Here is a 22,950-nt window from a genome sequence, read left to right as displayed (position 1 = left end):
AAGTTGTGCAAAATTGTTTCCCTCTGTCACTTTTTTGATTTGCTGCCTTTCAGTTTTTAATCAACTGTCCCCTTATTCTTGTATTTCAAGTGGGTAAATCGGAGCGCCCTGACATACCTCCTCTTTACCATTCATTATTTGTGCACCCAGTGCTATGTCCTTCCTTATCTGTCTCCTCATTAGATAATCTCAATAGTTTCATATGGAAGGCTTTCCATGCTGCTGATTAGTGTCGTTTTCCATCTTGGAATGTAGTTGGAATCTATTTCTGATCTATCTTGTTTTTATGGTGGGGTGGCCAGAGCTGACAACAGTGAGGATGAAGTAGCGATTTATAGCTCAGCATTACAATATTTCTAATATTATTCGCCATCCCAGTCCTTAACATTGTACGGTTTGACTGCCAAGGCAATGCAATGTCAGACCCAGCATTTCTGTACAACCACTCTAAGATCTGGTTAGTTTATGTGCGTATGGATTTGTTTTCAAGTAAAGCGCATCACAAGCTTACATTTGTGGTTTTCTGAATATATTTATTCTGTGATGCTTGGAAAAGGGATATTTACAATGGGGGCTCAAATGATCTTCCTACCAAACAGGGCAGATTTCATGCCATCACGGTAACCAGAAACTAATTTGCTTCTGGCATTTTGTGTTGATCAGCAGCGATGCATTATCTCCCAATCATAATATCCAGCCCAAGGTGTACCATGAGTAAGAAACAAGGCAACTTCTAAATAGCTTGCCAGCAGCTAATATGGAGCAGGAATGCAGTGTCCCAGCACTAACGGGTTATGCTGACATTACAGTGGCTGGGGTGCCATAAATGCTACAGATCAGACAGAACGGAGCTGCTGCCACTTCTTCAAAGTGAGGAGCACATTTTATATAGGGTGTGTCTGGTGGATGGTTTTCCATTCTATTCATAATCACGTGGGGGACCTCCCCTCTTGTTTGTGTTCAGCAGGGCCTCTCCTCCTCCTACCTATGATCATGTAATATCCCTGTGGAAGCTACAGGAATTGCTCACAAGGAAAAGTAACACCGAGGAAGCATTTAAAGTGCTTTTAGCAGGTCTTTCAATAACATTTAGCAAGTGGAAATGGAAAGGAGGCGCCAGCACCATGTAACCCGCCAGCTCTCAGCAGGCCACAATGTGGGATTATCCGATCTAGATTAGACAAATTAGTATCATCTTGTGAAGCTCACAAATCAGTGTCACAAGGCTTTGTTTTATATACCTCTATTTATTTACAAAGTTCACAGGACAAAATGACGTGTTCTATCAAACCCACAAACTAGCAACTATTCTTTGTTCTGTTGTTAATTTAACATTTTGAAGGGCAAAAAATCCAGCCTTGCAGGGGTGCGAAGTTGCTGCAAGGCAAAGGCTGTATGTGTATGGCATGCCATGAGCTAACTGGCTCCTCTGCCCCGTGGCCTTTCCTCTAGCCAGCCAGTGCTCCCTTTCGTTAAACTAACTGTTTTGTCTGAGAATTTTAACGCCTGGGAAGGGTTTGAGTCAAACGCTGCTTTCTGGGGAAGTCTGTGCTGGAATTTTTGAGTCATGTTTTAACATGTCCACTCATACCATTGTAAACATTAGTGTAGACAGGACACACACATGTTACTACACTAAGGATACACAACCACGGTAGTTAACATGGGTTAACTAACGTGTTAAAACATAACTTAAAGTATAGCCATGTGATCAATTACGCTGATGTGAATGCAGCTTAACTCCATTGGTTTCAGTGGAGTTGTTCCACATTTACATCAATGTAACTGAAAGAAGAATTTGGCTCTTCATGTATAAGCAATATGCTTTGACTTTCCGTAGATAACGATACCTTGTCTTCCTACAGCTTTGCCTGACTCCACCACATTCCTCACTAAAGCATCTTGTTTTAGTCTGGGTTTAAAATTTGTGGTCTCAGTCACAAGTAGAAAGTTAACCTAATGTGAGCTAATTATTGTATATATTTAATAAGGAACAACACTGCTATTAAAATTATTACAGAGGATTGGTCCATATTATATATATTAGAGACGCCTTAAATTGTACAGGTCATGCCTAAGGGACTGATCCTAGAAACAAGCATGCACATGAGCAACTTTACTTGGGGGAGCTTGGTGACACTAGTCATGTGAGTAAAATTACTCAGGTTTGCACAATTAGACCCTAAAATCTTAAACTCCAATCTTGCAGGACACTCATATGGATGGACCCCTGCACCTGCACAAACCTCCTTGCAGTTGGGCCTTATAATTTGTAAGATCTTGTTAATGAGAAATCAATTTCAAAAGGGCAAGGGTGTTCTTGGAGGTTCCTTGGCTATCAAACCCAAACAGAAGAACCTCAATATTTGGCACTGTCTCTCACAGACCGTCCTAAACATTGCACATAGCAATTTTTACCGATTGACATGTAATAAGTTAACAATGGGGTTTTCTAGGTAATTGATGTCACCTTGCCCTTTGCTATTTTGTTGCCTTTCACTAGTTCTAGGCCAGTCTCACGATTCTAAGTTGCCTAGTCATTTTCTCTGTTAACAGAACAATACAAGTAGTAAGAAAAAATACAGTACAAAGAATTATAAAACTCCACAAATAGCAAAACAAAAATCTAGTCTCTTATGACTATAATGCTAGAAATTACTGCCCTTCCTTTATAGATTCTCTCTCTAGAAGTCCATCCGTGAAGCAGTCTCAGAAGTGGGTTACATACTCTTTTTTTATGCTAGTGCTGGTCTCAGTGTAACCACCAGTATCTCGGGTAGCACTGAAAGCCCTTTCTCCAGATCTGCGTGGGAGCAGTAGTTTGTAGACGGCTGCCCTGTATTTCTTTGAAATGAGGTTGTAGAGGATTGGGTTGATGGATGCGCTCAGATAGAAAAGCTGCAAAGCGAATATATTAAAGTACTGGGAGAAAAGCATCATGCTGGTATCCAGAGTGTTTATAAATATGATCCTGCCCACATGGAATGGCAACCAGCAAATTATAAACGCCAGAACCACCACAGCTGTAAGACAAAACAACACACACAAAATAGTTAAGGGTCAGGATTCAGACTCATTAAACCACTAACATTCTGAATGTCTAGGTACCAAAACATATAATATATTATAAGTCTGATTCTGCTCTCATTACTTCCTCTTCTTACACTAGTGTAGATCAGGAGTAACACCAGTGAAGTAATATTGGTGTAAGGAAATGGGAACAGCATCTCATCCATTAATTACTTTTCAGAACAAAATAAGGTAATTGGGACTCTATCCAGCAAAATTCCTAGAGATTATTTAAACAGGGGGGAAAGTACATACTTTAGTGAATATGAAATTGTAAACTATTGTATCTTCCCTGTAATAGCAAACACAGTAAAAATGAATTTATGTAACATTTTCAACTTCATTTATGTAGTATGAAAACTAAGAGGAAAACCAGAATGAGGGGTGTTTTTGTAAAAGTGCACAGCAAATCTATTTTTGTCATCGATTTATTCTTTAACGTGGATATGTTGAAAAGGGCTGTACTGTTATGCCTGCTCTAACACGCTGCATAGTTAATGTGTTCTCTCTACTGGGCTCTTACTGTAATCTACCGTGTGCATTATTTTTAATTATTTCTATTTACAAGTTCACGAAACACATACAATTCCTTTGTATTACTTGTGACTTTTCAAAAGGTAACATATGGCCAGTCAATTATAGAAAAAGTTTAATGGTCTAAATTCATCCCTTGCGAAATTCCACTAGCTTCAAAGGAATAACCAAGGATCAGTTTGACCCATATGTCAAAAGACACTATCAACTTGAAATTCACATTTCTGTCAGAAAACTTGGTCCTACTCTAGTAAAAAGAAATATCTAAGTTTACTACACTTGAAAGAAGTTCGCAAACAGGTATTTTTCTCTAGTGGTTTTAATTTCTTTGCTTTGTGCAACTGACAACGCTCTGTATGTAGTCAGTTTCTTTCTTGTTAAAAGAGCTTGACATATGGCAACAGAGGCAGAAAAACCTTCTGAAAAACATTGGCCATAATGTATAAATGATGCTCAATCAACAACTGGAATCTTTTAAAATTAGCCAAAAATTAACACTGGCAATGTTAACAGTTATAGAGTTGAATTAAGAACCTAAAACTAATTGTGTCAATGCATGTAAATAACTGAATTGTTTAACAAGATCTTGTTAATGAGAAATCAATTTCATAAGGGCAAAGTCTAAAATCTATTGCATACATTTTTCTCTAAGCACTTATATCACAGTTATCACAGAGTATTTTAGTATCTCCTCTGCTTGCAAATAAATGTTCTGCATTCCTGCAAGCATGGCTTTGTGGTCTAATCAATATTTTCTAAATACATAGACAGCTGGGAGCCACACGTTCAAATACAGGCAGGGTCCGTTCAGCCCTTTGTATTTCTCCCGTAACTCTCTCATACAAAATCAGTGTGTCAGATGAAGCCTTAGACGTTAAGGAATGAAAATCAGTGCCATTGAAGTAAATGGGAGTATCACCATTGACATCAATGGAGCCAGGGTTTCATCACAAGTCTTCTTTGCTGCATGGACCCATAATGATTTGTTAGCCCCTTTCATAAACATACACCTGACCCCGATTCTCCATTCCTTTGCTGCCAGCCTGGTTATCCACCTCTGAGACGGCTGAATTTCAGTGGTGCTGACGATTATGGTGCATGCAAATGTATGAAAGCAAGATTTAGCAAGTACACCAGAAAAATCTGCTAACAGGGAAACCTATTAGGCAAGGGAAAAAATCTCCCCAAGGAAGAGGCAGAAGCCTCATTATTAGAGTAATTTTAAACTGGGCAAAGCTTTGGAGAGAGCATGAACCTCACCTACTGCTAGAAATTGGCCGAGTACATCTATAGGGACCAGTGGTGGCTTGCTGAGGTCAGAGGTCACCAGGCCCCACTGAGCAGTTTGACCTAAGGGATTTTTCCACCTCTGATGTCGCTGCTCTCAGACACATCCCTGCTGAAATCAGTGGGGTGCAGACACTGGCCGAATTGTGCCCTATGAGGTTCTCAGTCCTTTTCACCCTGCAGTTCACCCTGGAGCCACCTAGGGTGACCAGAAAGCAAGTGTGAAAAATCGCGACAGGGGGTGGGGGGTAATAGGGGTAATAGGTAATAAGAATAAAAAAAAAGCCCCAAATATCGGGACAGTCCCTATAAAATCGGGACATCTGGTCACCCTAGAGCCACCCTGCAGAGATGGGCTGTGGGGAGAGTGCCAGGTTGCCTTGGTCTGTACACGGCTGATCGAGCCCAGCCTGGGGGGAGCTGGGCGGTACCTGGGGACCGAGTGAGGGAAGGGGCCGATTCCCTGGGACTCACCCAGGATCCTGATGGTCTGTCTGTGCCCCTTCTCCCTGAGGGCTGCGTTGGGGCCCTGGGGCCGGACCTTGCTCCTCCACAGCGCCCTGCCGATGAGGCCGTAGAGCACGTTGAGGCAGAGGACAGGCAGGATGAAGTAGCTGGTGGTGACCCACAACATGATGCCCAGCAGGCCGGACTCGGTGGCCAGCGGCGTGAGCCGGCACTCGCGGCTGAAGTCGGTCTGGTTGTCCCGCTGCTCCACGCCCACCAGGAAGAAGAAGGGCCCGGCCGAGAGCAGGGCGAAGGCCCACAGGGCCCCGATCACCGCCTTGACGCGGCGCTTGGTGATCACCACCTTGGCCTTGAGCGGGAAGCAGATGGCCAGGTAGCGCTCCACGGTGAGCGCCGTGATGTGCAGGATGGTGCAGTAGGTGCAGGCCTCGCTCAGGTAGTAGGAGAGGCGGCAGAGCAGCTGGCCGAAGATCCAGGGCCGGGAGCGCCAGAGGCGGTAGAGGTCGAAGGGCAGCCCCAGCAGGATGAGCAGGTCGGACACGGCCATGCTGCCCAGGTACAGGTTGGTGGTGGTCTTCAGCTCCCGGCAGCGCCGCAGGATCAGCACGGTCAGCACGTTCCCCGCCACCCCCACCGCGAAGAGGCCGAGGCACACGGCGGTGACCGGGATGAGCGCGGGCAGCGGCAGGGAGCTGCAGAGGCGCTCGTCGCACGGGGACCCCGCCCACGCCTCGCCCTCCCCGCTGGGCGCGCTGCTGTTCTCGCAGCCGCCCCCCATGGCGCCGGCTAAGCGCGGGGCTGGGGCCGGGGCCGGGGCCGGGGCTCGGGCGCGCTGCCCGCAGGAGCCGGGAGAGAGGCGCCCTGGCCGCAGCCCATGGTGGGCGGCGAGCGAGGCGGGGGCAGCAGGAGCCTCCGCTCGGGCTGTTCTGCGGCCGGGGGCAGAGCCGGGAGCTGCCGCTGCTCCGAGGCGTGAGCCGGGCTGAGCTCGGCTCCACTGGCCCCTGCGCTCCCCGCGGAGCTTATATGGCCCCTGTTCAGAGCAGCCGTTTTTCAAAGTCTAATCGAATGACTGGCCCCGGCACATCGGAAGCCCATTTCTCACCGCTGGCAAGTGAGCACGAAAGCCAGGCCAGCCCCAGGCGTGCACCTGTCGCCAGCTCCGTCCGTGTTCACGGGCGGGGACCAGCGCCCCGCCTAGGCGCAAAGGGAAAAGTGCTAGTCAGGACTGGGCAGTGGTGCTTTAACCACCGAACCGAGCCGTGGCTTTAAGGGAGAGTTTTTCGTTCTTTCTTTTCAACTCAGCATGAATCGAACATCGCGTGGTTAACAAATCTCAAAACAAGCCGAGTGGAAACCATCGATTTTCTCCTGCTCTCAGCCCAAACCTTGAATGTTGGATGCGGTCACCCACTGAGCAACCGTAACGTGCGTTATTTGCCTGAAAGTTCTCACCGCCGAGCTCACCCTTCAAGGAATATGACCTCAGCTTCCAATTTGTAATGAAACTCAAAACTATAGCTTGGGAGTATCATCCAGCTTCTGTTGTGACTGTTTCACACAGATCTATTTTCCCAGCCATGCTACATTTAAAATGTAGTTCTTCAAGTAGAAAACGTGCACAATTTACAAGACAATGTTGCGCTGGTAGACACAACTGCATTTTAGAATCTGAAATATCCGGTTAAAAGCTGCAGTCCCTGCTTTGACCGTACTCACACAAAATCCCCGGTGGAAGTTTTGCCTAAACAGGGGCTGCAGTTCCGTATGACAAAAATAGATGTAAAAGAGCTTGTATGAATGGATCATGTGGAAAAATTGATAATTTTCTTCTGGGCAACACTTAGCTTTTTTGTACTGTAACTGCTATTTTAAATCACTGCTTCTTGCACTAACTTCTTGTACTGCATAAAGTAGGACTTTTGCAATATTTAGGAACTACAGAATATTGTTCAATGAAATTGAATTTCAAATTGTTTACATTTAATACGCATTCCTTTCTTCACTAACAAAACAATATGGTTATGAAAGCAATAAGGAAAAATAATTTACAGGAGAGCAAAGCTAAGTTTTAAGAAAGACACTTAGTATAGCAATGAGGAATTTTCCTAATCTTCCTATCAGACTGATGCTTGAGACAGTGTCTGGTCACACTCATTTTGTCATAGAATAGACAGAATGCTTAAAACCTTGCAAAAGGAGAATACTATTTTACATGAATTGTTGTCTCATTAAAAACTATGTCTGTCTGCCAGAAAAGTGGGGAAGTCCAGGAATAGTTCAGTTATATCCAAAGATCAATTAGCAAACATGGAAAAAGAATGATACTTTTATTTTCCACACATTTTAAAGATACTTTTGCTACATAGTTTGTGTATATTTCTATGAGATTATACATTTTTCATCTGTATGAAGTCCAACATTATACAAGTTTAAAGTGATATGTTTGGTACTGTATCTATAACGTTTTAAAAAGTTTAGAGTTTTTTTGGAATGTACAGTATATGAGGTAAAATTAAGATTACATTAAAAACCGTCTTCACTGCAGTAATCTGCACTGAGGTTCAAATGGCAAATACACTATTAAATGACATTTACTATCAAAAATAGGAGTTCATTTGAATTTTACTATGAAAAACATAAGCCACTGCAGTTTAGCTGTAGTGACAAATCTTACCATTTTAGACATTCAACCATATAGAAATCTCTGGGCTATTACACTCAATCTCATTTGTACTGCCGAACATGGCACTTTTAAGAAGGTTCTAGAAAACATCGGCTGTCACTGTATTTTGTGGGAAGATATTAGCCTCTACATAAAAGTGACAAATTTAAAACAAAATGTAAACATACAGTACATTTTAAAGACAGATCATTCTTACCACTTGAGGGCCAAGTTCTTATCCATTTCTTTTTTAAAACAAAACTCAACAACATTATTCTACAGCACAGATCATTGGACGTAGAAACAATTACAATACATGCCCGTTCTAATATAAGAGAAATTCTTCAGAGATCTTCAAAACACAAGACAGAGGTTCTTTTTATTATTATTTTAAGTCTGACAGAAGTGCTTAATACCATTAAAAATGCTAAATCCAACACAAGTAGAAGTCATTAGTGATCCACTATCTTGTAACTGAAATAAATTAAAGCTAATTACAAAATGGATAACAGATAATGTAAGTGTGATGAGACAAGAATTTTTTTAAGATAGTTTCACTACAAGCTTTATGTAATTGGCAGTCATTGACATCTGACAAGATGTTCAATGGGCTACTTGATAAAGTTAAGTCTGATCATTCAAGAACTCACAAATGCAAGCTCACAAAACATTGATGAATTATGCAATTGCAAAGTGCTCTAATGCAACATTAACTACATGCAATCAACAATTTGGTACAGTATCCGAAGAGACATTACATTAAATGTTAGGTTCTCAGGAAAAAGAAGGCTGAAGTTTTCTGGTGCAAATTATTACACTCCCACCTTCCCCCGATTTGGTGCCCCAAAGTTCAAAGGCAGTACTTCATTCCGGTGGCCACGGCAAGTGAATGTAGGGGTAACAGCAAAAATTATGGTTATCCAAGAAAATTTATACACATTATCAATAGAGGGCACATATATCTATATAAACAACACCCAATCAAATAAAGGTCTTATTTAAAAAATGATTTTTAACTTAGTTCTTTATAGTGTTAGATCAAAAAAGCTCTCTTTCTTCCATGTTTGTAGGAAGCTAAAGAGGCATTTTTATGAGTAAACATATCGGGGCCAAGATAAACCACTTGTGCCATATCTTTTTAGTCTTACAAAATGTATACTTGCAGTGGAAAACTCTACATTTTGATAAGAATCTTCTTTCATGCATTCACTTCCATCCAGTTTACTGCCTGCGAAAAGCCCGTTCTATTTTCATCATAATCCTGCTTCCCAAATAATTAAGAGAAATGAGGAGGTAGAAATACAGCGCTAGATTGCTTTCACAGCATCAGACTAACATTTTATACAGCACAAGTTTGTTAGTGTAACTTTTAAATGCATTTTACTCGTTTCCCCCTCCCCCCTTATGGTACTAATCCTTAAAAATATGGACCAGGTTACCATTATTACATTCCTGCTTATTGGTCATAACCTTATAATGATACATTGCCTGCCTTACATAAAGTTTGTACTGCAAGAAGGCATGTTAAAGGAAATATTTCTGTGGCTTGCATTCTATAATCTGTGCCAGCGTCTACTTAATAAGCATTTTAAGTGGCTGAAAAGATGTGCTACAGTCCCAATGCTGATGCTAAATGCCTGTTTTTGTAAAAGCAAGAGAACAGAAATATTTTTAGAATATGAGAATGTAAAATGTAATTGGCAGCATTCTAAAAGAAAATGTTTTTTCTCACTTTATTACAAAGTACTGAATGATAAAGGCAATCAGAATGGAAAAGGTAGCAAAGAGCAGAAGGATGACAGCAGCACACTGTTCATCACTTAGTGTCTGTTGTGTCCTTGAGATTTCCACAGTGTCTTTGTTGGTGCTGGTTGGTGGTTCAGTTCTCTGAGAGATGAATAGTACTGTGGTACTGTAGGGGCCTATTAGGTCCTGATGACCTACTGTTTCTTGGCACTGTCGAATGGCACACACACGAAAACGATATTCACAGTTCAGTTGGAGGCCTGAATACCGGAATGACCAGTCAGGCCCTTTATAAATCTGTCAAGAAAAAAAATAAAAATAAACAAAAACACTTCTAGCAAACTGGCACATTGTGTTTACTGTAAAAATTTAAACAAAATGTCATACCTATAGTTTAATACAGGGATTGGTAACCTTTGGCATGCAGCTAGCCAGGTTAAGCTGGTTTGTTTACCTGCCGCGTCCGCAGGTTTGGCCGATTGTGGCTCTCACTGGCCGTGGTTTGCCGTCCCAGGCCAATGGGGGTGGCGGGAAGCGGCGGCCAGCCCCCATTGGCCTGGGACGGCGAACCACTGCCAGTGAGAGTCGCAATCGGCCGAACCTGTGGACGTGGCAGGTAAACAAACCAGCCCGGCCCGCCAGGGTGCTTACCCTGGCGAGCTGCGTGCCAAAGGTTGCCAATCCCTGGTTTAATATGTCTCTATGTTTACTGTTGAAGTTATTGTGAAAATAGCAAGTGCTACTGAATCACCTGTGTTTTCAATGACATTCTTCTAGCTATATAGGCAGAAAAAATTAACAAAGATTAATGGAAAATAACTTTAATGCCTAATTAAATTTATTTTCAGTCTTTTGGTAAAATATGTAGCATTACAAACTCCACTAGATCATAACTTGCAAAGCACCAAATTTAGCTCCTGTAAGAAGCCTTCACTTTAAGTAAACATTTTAAGTGTCAAATCTGATGTAAATCTCATTGTCTCACAATGGGTTTCTAGGTGATTAATTAGATGTCAGATTGTACGCAGTGTTGTTGTAGCCGTGTCAGTTCCAGGATATTAGAGAGAAGAGGCAGGTGAGATAATTGGTCTTTTATTGGACCAACTTCTGTTGGTGGATATTAGAGACAAGCTTTTGAGCTACTCGAAGCTCTTCCTCAGCTCTTCATTCATACTGTTCCTTAATCTGAGGAAGAACTCTGAGTAGCTCAAAAGCTTGTCTCCCTAATAGCCACCAACAGAAGTTGGTCCAATAAAAGATATTATCTCACCCGTCTTGTCTCTAGATGTCAGATTACCATATTCATCAATTCTAACCAAATCCAACACATTTTTGCTGTACTTAAGCTACACTCTCTTAAAAAGACCACCACAAATTCTCCCAGCAAACTTTGGATCCAATAAAGAGCCTTGAATAGAGCTGGATTTAGGGGCAGGAAACCGCCATTTTTGTTGTTATCATGAATAAATACAGATTTACAGATCCTAGCATGCATATTTATCATCTTATATGTGAGGGCTAAATCGTGCATCAAAGTCGTAAAATGGGCTACGAATGCAATAAAAAAATAAGGTATTCAGAAGTTTAACAAATGGAGGGTGGGGGCGCTGAAGACGGTCCTTGCCTGGGACTCCATTTGGTCAAGGGCTGGCCCTGCCTTGAAAAGCCCTCTTTGTGATTCTTTTTAACCTCACCAATTCAGTGGTCCCAACACTCTGTTCCTTAATCTATCTGTTGGGTGACTAGGCCCTATCTTTCACTGAACTCACTGCTGCTTCAACATTCTGAATGCCTGCCTCACTGAAAGCTGAGGCCTGATCTCCTACGGATCCATGTCTGTAGATCCATTTATGTCTGTGGAAGTCTCACTGAAACCAATGAGACTCCATGTAGGCATAATGGTCTGGGTGAGTGGATTTATATGCTGTGCGGATGCCCATCACAAACACAGCATATGTTAATTTCTCTCTTTAAATGCTTTTATCCTTTTCTCTCCCATTATTCGATCTCATATTTAAGTGGAGTACTGGTAGCAGTAAACGAACATCAAATAATCCAAAACCTTCTCCTATAGTTGATTTCATAGTATTGAACATCGTCTAGCAAATAAATGCATGCAACTACTCATCTGTTTAGTGGTGGAAGAAAAAAATCAAAACCTGTTTTCTACATTTAGGTCTGGATGCTGTTGCTCATTTATACTTACAGGGTTAATTTAGTTGCATAAATACCTGCTTTCTTTCACAGGTTAATAAATCTAAATAACTCTATGTAACCCTGTTTTGCTTGTCTTGATGCAAAATCTGATTTAAAGATGTTTTATGAACTAATATAATTAATTAGCTGTACAGTCAGATTTCATATAGGTATAATACATTTTCAGAGGAAATACAGTACATTAGGTGTATGTTATCAAAGTAATAAACTTCTCAAACTGAATTTGCTTGACGATTGTAGAAATAGTACACGAGAGCTCTTTCTACTACTTGCTACATAAAGTGTTACAATAAACAAAATTGCACATCACATTAAGGGCAGATCTTCTGGTCTGGTCCAGCTATACTGACAGCTGCCCTACTTTACACCTGGCTGCCCATGGCCCCAAGGGACCATTCTGACAGCTAGGGATTGCTAGAATATATAGACACCTTGGAGACCCCCTTCTTCCTAGACACAGTTCCTACACCAAGGGATGGGAGACAGGTTGTATAGGAAACCCTACGGCAGATCTATGCCACAAGAGGATTCCCCTACACAAAGGGCACCCTCCACTAGTAGGTCTTAAGGCTGGCCATGTCTATACTACAGGCTCTATAGTAGCAGAGCTACAGTGTTGTAGCTCTGCTGGCATAACCCCAGAGTGTATGCACAGCCTATGGAAATGGTAGAGGTTTTTCTGTTGCTGTCACCCCCCCTAAGTGCTGGTAGCTAGGTTGATGGAAGCAGTCGTCCGTCAACCTAGCTGCATCTATGCCGGGGATTAGGGCTGCTTAATTATGGCGCCAGGGATGTGCATTATTGCACTCAGCTGTGTTGACCTAAAATTTAAGGGTAGACCAGACCGCTTTTTTGTATTGCTGGAGTAGCAAAAAGCAGCCTTAATGGACAAGAGAATCTGGTTCTAAGGCCATGTCTACACTGTAGATCAGCACTGCTGCAATCGAAGCAGCGGGTATCGATTTAGCAGGTCTAGTGAAGACATGCTAAACTGATGGGAGAGTGCTCTCCCATCGATTGTGTACTCCACCTCTCCAAGAAGAGTAAGGAAAGTCGGCAGGAGAGTGTCTCCCATCGACCTAGCGCAGTGTAGACACCACGGTAAGTGGATATAGCTACGTCGACTTCAGTTGTGTTATTCACGTAACTAAGTTACGCTACTTCAGATCCATTTACTGCGGTAGTATAGACCAGCCCTTAGTGGTTTAACCTAATGTATGTGCTCATTTACACGTTACAGGCCAGTTCCCCAGCTGATGTAAATCAGCGTAGCTCCACTGAAGCTCTGCTAACGTGCACCACCTGAAGGTCTATCACTATACATTTTGTAATGAGCAGTTAAGTACACAGTTTCTATCTTGGCTATTTCAAAAGGGCTTCTCACCCTAGTATCCACACACCTTTAATATTCTGTTTCCATTCAGTACCCTGCTTTAATTTCCAGTGATAGTTTTTACAAACTTAATGCTATCTTTTTAAATCTACCTCAATTTACTGTGCTAAATAATTAGTGAGGCACATGTGATCACACAGATTGTTCTTTCAGTGTCAGGCTTTAAGAGTAATCTTCATTTTCTTTTACAGTATATTGGCAACATGAATCACTTATCAAAAAACAGTCCAACTCTGTCTCTAGAGGCAATTACACAGCATTTAATGAATTCTACTGACATACTGAACGCTGCATTTGCAACTTAAAAGCTACAAAATCAATAAGTAAAATACGTAACACTACAATGTAGGTACTGATTAATGAGATTAGTAATGTGCATAATCTATCAAAACACAGGGCTACACTTATTTAATTTGGGCCCATAATAAAATCACAGTATCTCAAAATTAATTGTGCTTCCTCTTTGGAAGGAAACCTGCTTGCTTAATAGTGTGAAACAGAGCTCACAAGTCTAATTATGTGTCAATTTTCTGAGAGTTTATAGTGAAAGACATCAGAAGCTAAGGTGGTATTGTACATCCTCTGTTAAAAGCAGCCTATTTTGTTATTTGGCATCTCAAACTGCATATCTACATGGTAAAAACAGAAATTAACTGAAAAAAATTCTTAACTGTTTGGCACTGGTGGCCTGTCTGCTCTACTGTGCTTTCCATACACCACAGACAATACAGTGAAACTTTCTAGAATATCAATAGCTATCCTTGAACAGTTCATGATGTGCAGTGAACATCAAGTTTGTTTACTTTTTCTTCATAAATCTTGCTTCCATTCCTTTAATTAGTTTGCTTCCCTTTTCTCAATTCCTCCCATTTGTGGACATTTTCCTGACCCTCAGGTGCAAAGAACTGTACGTAGTATTCAAGATGACTCATCAGTACAATGTAGATTCATAGATTCAAAGGCCCAAAGGGACCACGGTGATCATCTAGTCTGATCTCCTGTATAACAGAGGCCATAGAACTTCCATAAAATAATTCCCAGAGCGTATCTTATAGAAAAACATCCAATCTTAGTTTAAAAATGGTCAGTGATGGGAGAATCTACCACAACTCTTGGTGAATTGTTCCAGTGGTTAATTACCTCACTGTTAAAAATGTACACCTCGTTTCCAGTCTGAAACTATAACATCCTTTCCTTCTGTAAACATTTTAGAAGAAGAAACCTGGAGGATTAGCTTTTAACACAAAATCAGCAAGGGTAATAAATATAACATTTGACCTGCACATTTTTTAATTGCAATTAACCTTCACCAATACATTTCACATAAACATATTATACTTTTTTAATGAACTATACCTGTTTGAATTCTGAGTCTTTTCCCGCCATGACTTGAAGACTATAAATAATTGGATCACCTTTCATTGGTTGCAAAACCTCCCATGTGATTTCACAAGTGTGATCATTTACTCTCTCTATTCTTGGCGCTGTTGGAAAAAAGCAAATGCATTAGTTAACTGGGTATTGTGTCCAGTTAGTGGTTTTCACTAATTTATAAACTGTAGCCTCTATGGTGTTTTATTTTGTTTCTGAAACACAGAAACAAAAGATTTAAGTGCAAAGATATTTTTCTTATCCACTTCTCATGTTGACTAACACTACATAAATAAGGATGTTAGCACACTGCTTACATGTTTTGTGTCCTTCACAAGGAAGCAAGGACAATTATGATTTTCATGAATGAATATCATAAGAAAGGTTAGTTGCTATGAAGAAAGTAGTCTGAAAGAACTTTATTGCAGAGACGTGTTATGGAATATATGTAGATAAAGAATTGCAGTTTAAGATCAACTGACCGAGTCTGAACACAGAAATTGCCATACTCAACCACCAGACAGTGGAAAGAACCAGATGCTTCAGATGATAGCATAAGAACCCTGCAGCAGGCAGAGACAGGATAATCTGATACCTCCCCACCCACCAAATACAGAAAGAAGAATCTGTACAGTGAGTGAGGGCTAGATGAGTCTGAGACTACATGAGAGACTATGGAAGAGATTGGGTGCCAGGTTATGTGTAGTAGTCATTTTATACATTCCTCAACAATACAAGGGAAGGAAGGAACAAGTGATGACATAGGAAGGGGCCTCAAATGAGTTGGTCTGTAGGTGTTCTGGATGGATCTGACCCAGCCCTGCTACCAGGACACCAAAAATGCTAGACTCCAAGAAACATTTCCAAAAGGAATACTACTACAAATGCCTAGGCAAACTTATTTCTGACGTCACAGGAAGTTAAATCTGTACCCTAAGTTTATGGAAGGAGATGTGTAGTTTTGGTGATTGTGTTCAAGCTTGACAAAAGGCTGCCAACCCTGTTTTAATTGAAAAATTACATGTCCCATTAAGTATGGAGCTGCTGCTGATACTTTCATAATCTATGTATTTTAATGCACCCATTATGGAGTCTCTGGATGCCACAATGTATCGTGTTTGTTTAGAGCACATTAAAGAGGAATTGTTTAAACTCCATCAAAAATAATTAATTGAATAAAATATGATCACAAAGTCCTTTCTATTCAGTTGAGTTCTAATGTTTTTTAAAAAAACCCGTTAACTTGGATTTGGGACTTAAACTACTCAGCACTGTCCCTTAACTGCAAGCTTGTTTATACTGAATAGGACTAGTAGTACTGATTTAATAAGTCGTGAGAAAAATGACATTATAGTTAAATGACAACTGAAAATACAATGCTTACCTTTCAAGGCAGCTGGAACAGATTTGGGAGTCGTGAAAATGTATTCTTGAGAAAGTGGACCTTCGCCAGCTTCATTACAAGCCTGAATACAAAATTTGTAGGATGTTGACTCAATGAGTCTTTGTACTTTGTATGTATGACATGGTCCTCTGTATAAGGATATAAACCTGAAAGTAGAAATAGTGATTATGTAAACAGACTACATAGATTCCAAAGTAATCTGCATTATTTCTATTTTTGTTTTAAATTCACTCATCTTTTTTTAATTGCTGGAACTTAATGAGAAACTCACAAATACCAATTTCCAAGTTAATTTATGATCTTTCAGTAATACAGAACAATGAGCTCACTTTTCAATAAGCAGTAACTGCTACTGGTCTTATTTCGTCTTGGATGGGAAAGGGGGAGAGTTTAGTATGTGGTGCTTTCATTATCATTGCTCCCCTATAATCTTCCTACTTTTCAAAAGTGAGTGGGCCTGGATTTTAGCTACCTGCACCTCAGCAATACTCCTCATTAGTTCCAAGAAATGGTCAAGTCTCTGTGGTTCCCATTGCTCTTCCACATTTTTGTGGGGAAGGTGTGCTATGGCCCAAATGTCACATCTGTGCGGGAGGGATCTGTCACAGATGCAACATACGTTGTTGTTCTGATGGGTTTTTCTAGACTGGCCACACTCTCTTGTGTCATGATGCTGGAGCAGGTTAGTTTCACTGGCCCGTCTATTTGCTTTTCAGTCTTGGGGGTTCTAATACATAGCCCAGGTTTTGTCTCAGAGAGAGTGGAGGGGTTTTGTTACCATATTCTACTCCTGTTCATTTCTGAGTTGGGGTGCAGGCATGAATTACTTTTTGGTGGCGATGGCGAATTCCCTGCTTTGTGGATCTCCATTTCTGTTTCTCCCTATGTCAGGACAGGTTCCACTTGGTAGACCCCTACTTTTGTCCAGTTCTCAAGCTATCATATACTCATACTAGGGTAGTGTATGTGCTGCAGTGGTACTGTGTGTTTTGCTATCTAGGGAAAGGTGGTGCAAGTAAAAAATTAATGAATTTAAATCCTTAAGCTCCTCACCCTATAAAGGAAGTGTCAACAAGGTGAGAACTCACCCCTCATCCCCCAAGAGGCACATCAAGTTAAAAGAATTAGATCAGACTTAAACATAAATACTTAACAAAACCATAGCAAACAGAAGAGCATGGTGGCACAAGCCATCTCATCTCCACATCAAGCTCCTCACGTTGAACCTTCACTATGAAAACTGTTCAGTTTTAATTTCTTGCACCTGTTAATGCTGAACATCAGAGTCTCCCCTTTTCTTCCCTAGATAGACAACTTCTTAAATTCATTTTAAATTAAACCAAAGGTATGGTGTCTTCTTCCATTATGCCTTTCTGATACTTCCTTATCCATTAAACAACACCATGTGTAACGCAGAGCACATACAAAAGGAAGTGATATTAGTGCTAACCTTCCATTCTTATCTTCCATTTGAAGGTGATACTGAATGGAGTCAGTTAATGCTTTTGAAGTTCCCTCTCCCCATTTTAGCTTGAGAGTCTGAGAACTGTATACAGCACATTCCAGGCGAGGTGGATCAGGAGGGAGTGGCTTTGTTTTCAGTTTTATTGTGTGGCTGAAAGGACCTGGTCCAAGACTATTTAGGGCTTGAATTCGTATTCTAATAATTAAAAAGAAAAAAATTATCCATGTAAATATGAATACAGATTTAAAAGGGTAATTAATTCCAGCACTCACATTCAAGAGTGTTACAGTAGAGAATAATAAGGTCATTGAATAGATACTACTTTTTATGATATACATGTCCCTTACCACTAAGAGCCGTTGGATTTAGTCATAAATATTAATGAATGTGCATTCATCTTGCAGTACTTTAAACAATCTGTTCTATTAAAAATAAAGAATATTAACGCAAGGGTCATCATATAATGACAAGCAATAAAAGTTCTAATGTCTGTGTCCTGGGACATCAAGTGATCGTAGTTCAGCACAAGAACTTATATTTATAGAAAGCCATGATCTTCTGAGTCCCTTCCAATTACTGCATATTTTCATTATACCTGATAAATGAAGTAGTAAGCAACAGACAAACATTCAGCTTTCTCTGATAATAAACATCCATGTTAGGACCAGCCTTAAAAGAGTTGGGGTGGCCAGCGAGAAGTTTTGAGAGCCTCCTAGAACTGAACTAATTCATTAAAAATGGAAGGGAATATTTGGGCTGCCACCAGTTTTTTCTCTTGCAGGTAGTTTGCAGTGATGCTGGTATCACTGGTAGTGGCGCAGTTGGTCAATCCCAACAATGAATTATCAAGGGGTCCACAAGAAAAGAGGGAAAGAAAACAATAAATCAGAGGACTAGCAGCTGTGAACTTTGCAGGCCATTGTGATTGTGGTAGGGACTAGGAATAATGTATAATTTTCAGGAAGTCAATGTTGCAAACTTTCAATCTCAGGAACAGGTTTACAGTTTGAAGGTCTGTGACTCAACAAAGAAGATTAGAAACTTATTTTTACAAAACAAAAGCAGAAAATAGCCCAGAGATTTAAAGAGCATAGAAATCAGGGGGACACAGCTGCAGGCTTTATGGATTTCAAAGGTAGCCTTGATTAGACCAACACTCCATGACTCTAAGCCACCTCATTTTCCATTAAAATATCATACATTAATGTCTGTGTGTTTTGAAAAAAAATCAGTGTTTGAGTAACTGCAACAAATAATCCAAGCTCTAAACATTCAAAGGTCACAGTTGCAAAATGTTGGGGTCCCTTTGTATGCATGTATTTAATTCCTTATATATCTATCACTATAGAACTGTTTAATTTTGAGTATGTTAATTTATTAGCACAGTGTAGCCCTGGCGACCATATATTTGAGTTTTGTTTATTTTCACAAGAAGCTGGCAGAGTTTATCAAATCTATAATAAAAAAGTACTTTTGTGTGTCCAAGTGCAAAAATGTCTTTGCAATGTCAATTTCCAATTCTTCAGTAATATATATATTTTACAATTTCTCATAATGTGGCAGGCAGTAGTTCTTCAATTACTAATATAACAGTTTTAAAAGTAATAACACAAAAGTATCTTATTTCTAAAAAAATATTAAGGGTTACCCTGGCAGTCTATAATGAACATCATACACATGGGGTGAAACCCTGGCCCCAATGAAGTCAATGTGAGCTTTGCCATTGACTTCAATGGAGTCAAGATTTCACCCAATATATTTTAATGCAGAGGATCTGTGTTTGTAACATGAGCATAGAATGCTATTCTACTGTAAAAGTGACTAAAGTGGAACAGTGGAATTCTGTGTCCATCATCTTTTAATAACTGCCATATTAAATTTAACCGATTTACAAGGAAAAGGATGTTTTCTGTAACCATCACTTTTGCAGACACCACCTGGGATCTCAAAGTTATGCTCTTTGTGCCTAGATGTATCACCACCAGCAATAAAGGTTCTGCAGAAATTGCATCACACTCTGTAACAACCAGGCACTGGATCAGAAATGGAACATAATGACAAATGGACACAGCAGATCAAATGATGTACAGTCCTACCATGGACAGTTCTTACCTAATTTGACAGATACCTTAGGAGTCTGTCTTTTTTTCAATACTTTGGCAACATCTATATAGCTTGTTTCATGACAACAAAGTCTCATTGAATTTGAATTTACAATCAGAACTTTGTTAAGCAATATGAAGCTGATGCATGAATGGAATTAGGTTCTCTTTTTCCAGAACTGTATTGGTTCTGCCATGCTAACAGGAGCAAAAACTTGGTAGACACAACTAAATGCCCATAGTGACCAGATCTGTTGAGTTCATTACATAGTCTCTTTTCTGACCATAGCTACATACTAATACTTTGATAGGGTGGTAGTGATTTGAAGCAATGTGGGAACAAAGACAACAGATTATTTTCCTTCTATGTAAAATGCTAAGGAAGCCACACCACTTTGCACAGCATACCTGTATGTTGTGTCTGGCTGCAAATTGTCTATGAAATAGCTTGAAACCTTCCCAACAGTTACAGGCTGCTTTTCTCCATAGTCTATGCTGTAGCCAAGGATTTCAGAACCATGGTCACAGGGCTTTTCCCAGCTTATGGCAAGGCATGTGGAAGGTGAATAGTGTGGACTCTCCACTTCATCTTCACTTCTTCCCTGAAGACAGGTCACAACTGCAGGCACAGAGGCTGGCGTCATGCATACAACTACTTCACTGAAAGGTCCTGCACCTGCAACATTCATGGCCTGCAAATGCAAAGTAACATAAGAATGGCAATACTGGGTCAGATCAATGGTCCATCAACTCAGTATCCTATCTTCCCACATTAGCCAATGCCAGGTGCTTCAGAGGGAATAAACAGAACAGGTAATCGGCAACTGATCCATCCCCTGTTGTCCATTTCCAGCTTCTGGAAATCAGAGGCTAGGGACACTCAGTGCATGGGGTTGCATCTGACTGTCTTGGCTAATAGCCATTCGATGGATCTACCCTCCACAAACTTATCTAATTTTCTTTTGAACCCCGTTATAGTTTGGCTTTCACAATGTCCCCAGGCAATGAGTTCCACAGGCTAACTGTTCTCTGTGAAGAAGTACTTCCTTATGTCTGTTTGAAACCTGCTGCCTATTAGTTTCATTAGGTGACCCCTGGTTTCTTGTGTTATGTGAAGGAGTAAATATTTCCTTATTCACTTTCTCCACACGGGTCACTATTTTATAGAGCTCTATTATATCCCCTCTTAGTCATCTCTTTTCCAACCTGAAAAGTCCTAGTCTTTTTAATCTCTCCTCATACTCTTCCCTTCCCTTAAATCATTTTTGTTGCCCTTCTCTGTATCTTTTCAAATTCTAATATATCTTTTTTGAGATAGGGTGACCAGAACTGCATGCAGTATTCAAGGTGTGGGTGTACATATAGTGGCATTATGATATTTTCTGTCTTATTATCTATCCTTTTCCTAATGGTTCCTAATATTCTATTGGCTTTTTTGACTACCACTGCACACTGAGTGGATATTTTCAGAGAGCTATCCACGATGATTCTGAGATCTCTTTCTTGAGTGGTAAGAGCTATTTTAGACTCCATCATATTGTAAGTATAGTTGGGATTATGTTTTCCAATGTGCATTACTTTGCATTTATCAACATAGAATTTCATGTGCCATTTTGTTGCTCAGTCCCCCAGTTTTGTGAGATTGCTTTGTAACTCTTCACAGTCTGATTTGAATGTAACTATGTTGAGTAATTTTGCATTGTCTGAAAATTTGCCACCTCACTGTTTACCCCTTTTTCCAGATCATGTATGAATATGTTGACCAGCACTGATCCCAGTACAGATCCCTGGGGGACACCACTATTTATCCCTATCCATCGTGAAAATTGACCATTTATTCCTACCCATCGTTTTCTATCTTTTAACAAGTTACTTATCCATGAGAGGAGGTCCCTTTTATCCCATGACTGCTTACTTTGCTTAAGAGCCCTCTGTGAGGGATCTTATCAAAGGCTTTCTGAAAGTCCAAGTACACTATATCCACTGGATCACCCTTGTCCACGTTTGTCGATCCCCTCAAAGAATTCTAATAGATTGGTGAGGCATGACTTCCCTTTACAAAAGCCATGTTGACTTTTCCCCAACAAATGGTGTTCATCTATGCGTTTGATAATTCTGTTCTTCACTATAGTTTCAACCAATTTGCCTGGTACTGAAGTTAAGCTTACCAGTCTATAACTGCCAGGATCACCACTTGAGCCTTTTAAAAAAATTGGTGTCACATTAGCTATCTTCCAGTCAACTGGTACAGAAGCTGATTTAAATGACAGGTTTCATACCACAGTCAGTGGTTCTACAATTTCATATCTGAGTTCCTTCAGAACTCTTGGGTGAATCTCATCTGGTACTGGTGGCATATTACTGTTTAATTTATCAGTTTGTTCCAAAATCTCCTCTATTGACACCTCAATCTGGAATAGTTCCTCAGGTCTGTCACCTAAAAAGAATGGCTCAAGTGTGGGACTCTCCTTCACATCCTCTGCAGTGAAGACCAATGCAAAGAACTAATTTTGCTTCTCCGCAATGGCCTTATTTTCCTTAAGTGCTCCTTTAGCACATCAGTTGTCCAGTGGCCCCACTGATTGTTTGGCAGGCTTCCTGCTTCCTTCTTCCTGTGTGTCTTCTTACTGTGTTTTTTAATTTGGGGCATACATTTAATTTGAGCTTCTATTATGGTTTTTTTCAAAAGTTTCCATGCAGCTTGCAGGCATTTCAGTTTTGTGACTGCACCTTTTAATTTCCATTTAACTAGCTTCTTCATTTTTGTGTTGTTGCCCTTTCTGAAGTTAAATGATACCGTGGTGGGCTTCTTTGGAGTCCCCATCCCACCCAAGGATGTTAACTTTAATTATATTATGGTAGCTATTATCAAGGAGTTCAGCTATATATTCTTTTCTTTGACCAGATCCTGTGCTCCATGTAGGACTAAATCAAGAATTGCCTCTCCTCTTGTGGGTTCCAGGACTAGCTAGCAGTCATTTATAGTGTCAAGAAACTTTATCTATGCATCCCATCCTGAGATGACATGTACCCAGTAAATATAGGTATAGCTGAAATCCCCCATTATTATTTAGCTTTCTATTTATATTGCTTCTCTAATCTCCTGAAGCATTTCCTAGTTGGGTGGTTGGTGGTAGATCCCTACTGCTTTATTCTTATTATTCAAGCATGGAATTTCTATCCATAGAGATTCTATGGTACAGTTTGAGTCATTTACGATTTTTACTATAT

At 40.4% G+C, this 22,950-nt stretch overlaps 2 protein-coding genes across 5 annotated transcripts in view; both read right to left on the bottom strand.

Annotated features, from left to right (window-relative positions):
• Nucleotides 1–694: 694 nt before the first annotated feature.
• On the bottom strand, nucleotides 695–6,802 carry MLNR (motilin receptor). The gene is made up of 2 exons (XM_045014354.1): nucleotides 5,365–6,802; nucleotides 695–3,023 (listed from the first exon to the last, which is right to left on the bottom strand). The coding sequence occupies exons 1-2, from the start codon at nucleotides 6,134–6,136 to the stop codon at nucleotides 2,710–2,712; spliced, it is 1,086 nt and encodes a 361-aa protein (XP_044870289.1). The 5' UTR covers nucleotides 6,137–6,802; the 3' UTR covers nucleotides 695–2,709.
• An 866-nt stretch (nucleotides 6,803–7,668) lies between these two features.
• FNDC3A (fibronectin type III domain containing 3A) overlaps nucleotides 7,669–22,950 on the bottom strand; it is a 178,541-nt gene continuing 163,259 nt past the window's right edge. For all 4 annotated transcript variants that reach the window (XM_045013964.1, XM_045013974.1, XM_045013983.1 and 1 more), the window contains 5 exons: nucleotides 20,128–20,411; nucleotides 17,603–17,812; nucleotides 16,132–16,298; nucleotides 14,733–14,860; nucleotides 7,669–10,063 (listed from right to left, as the gene is read on the bottom strand). In XM_045013964.1, the coding sequence (XP_044869899.1) occupies nucleotides 9,749–10,063; nucleotides 14,733–14,860; nucleotides 16,132–16,298; nucleotides 17,603–17,812; nucleotides 20,128–20,411 (1,104 nt within the window). In that variant the 3' untranslated portion in view covers nucleotides 7,669–9,748. The remainder of the gene's footprint in view (nucleotides 10,064–14,732; nucleotides 14,861–16,131; nucleotides 16,299–17,602; nucleotides 17,813–20,127; nucleotides 20,412–22,950) is intronic.

The sequence above is a fragment of the Mauremys mutica genome, chromosome 1 (assembly GCF_020497125.1).
Source record: "Mauremys mutica isolate MM-2020 ecotype Southern chromosome 1, ASM2049712v1, whole genome shotgun sequence".
Taxonomy (NCBI): domain Eukaryota; kingdom Metazoa; phylum Chordata; order Testudines; family Geoemydidae; genus Mauremys; species Mauremys mutica.
This window is presented reverse-complemented; position numbering and strand designations above follow the sequence as displayed.

Bases quoted from the DNA above. Each gene is read 5' to 3' on its own strand.
- MLNR (XM_045014354.1), bottom strand. From the start codon at position 6,136: ATGGGGGGCGGCTGCGAGAACAGCAGCGCGCCCAGCGGGGAGGGCGAG. The intron at 3,024-5,364 runs GTGAGTCCCAGG...TTTGTCTTACAG, and splicing joins ACAGACCATCAGGATCCTGG to CTGTGGTGGTTCTGGCGTTT.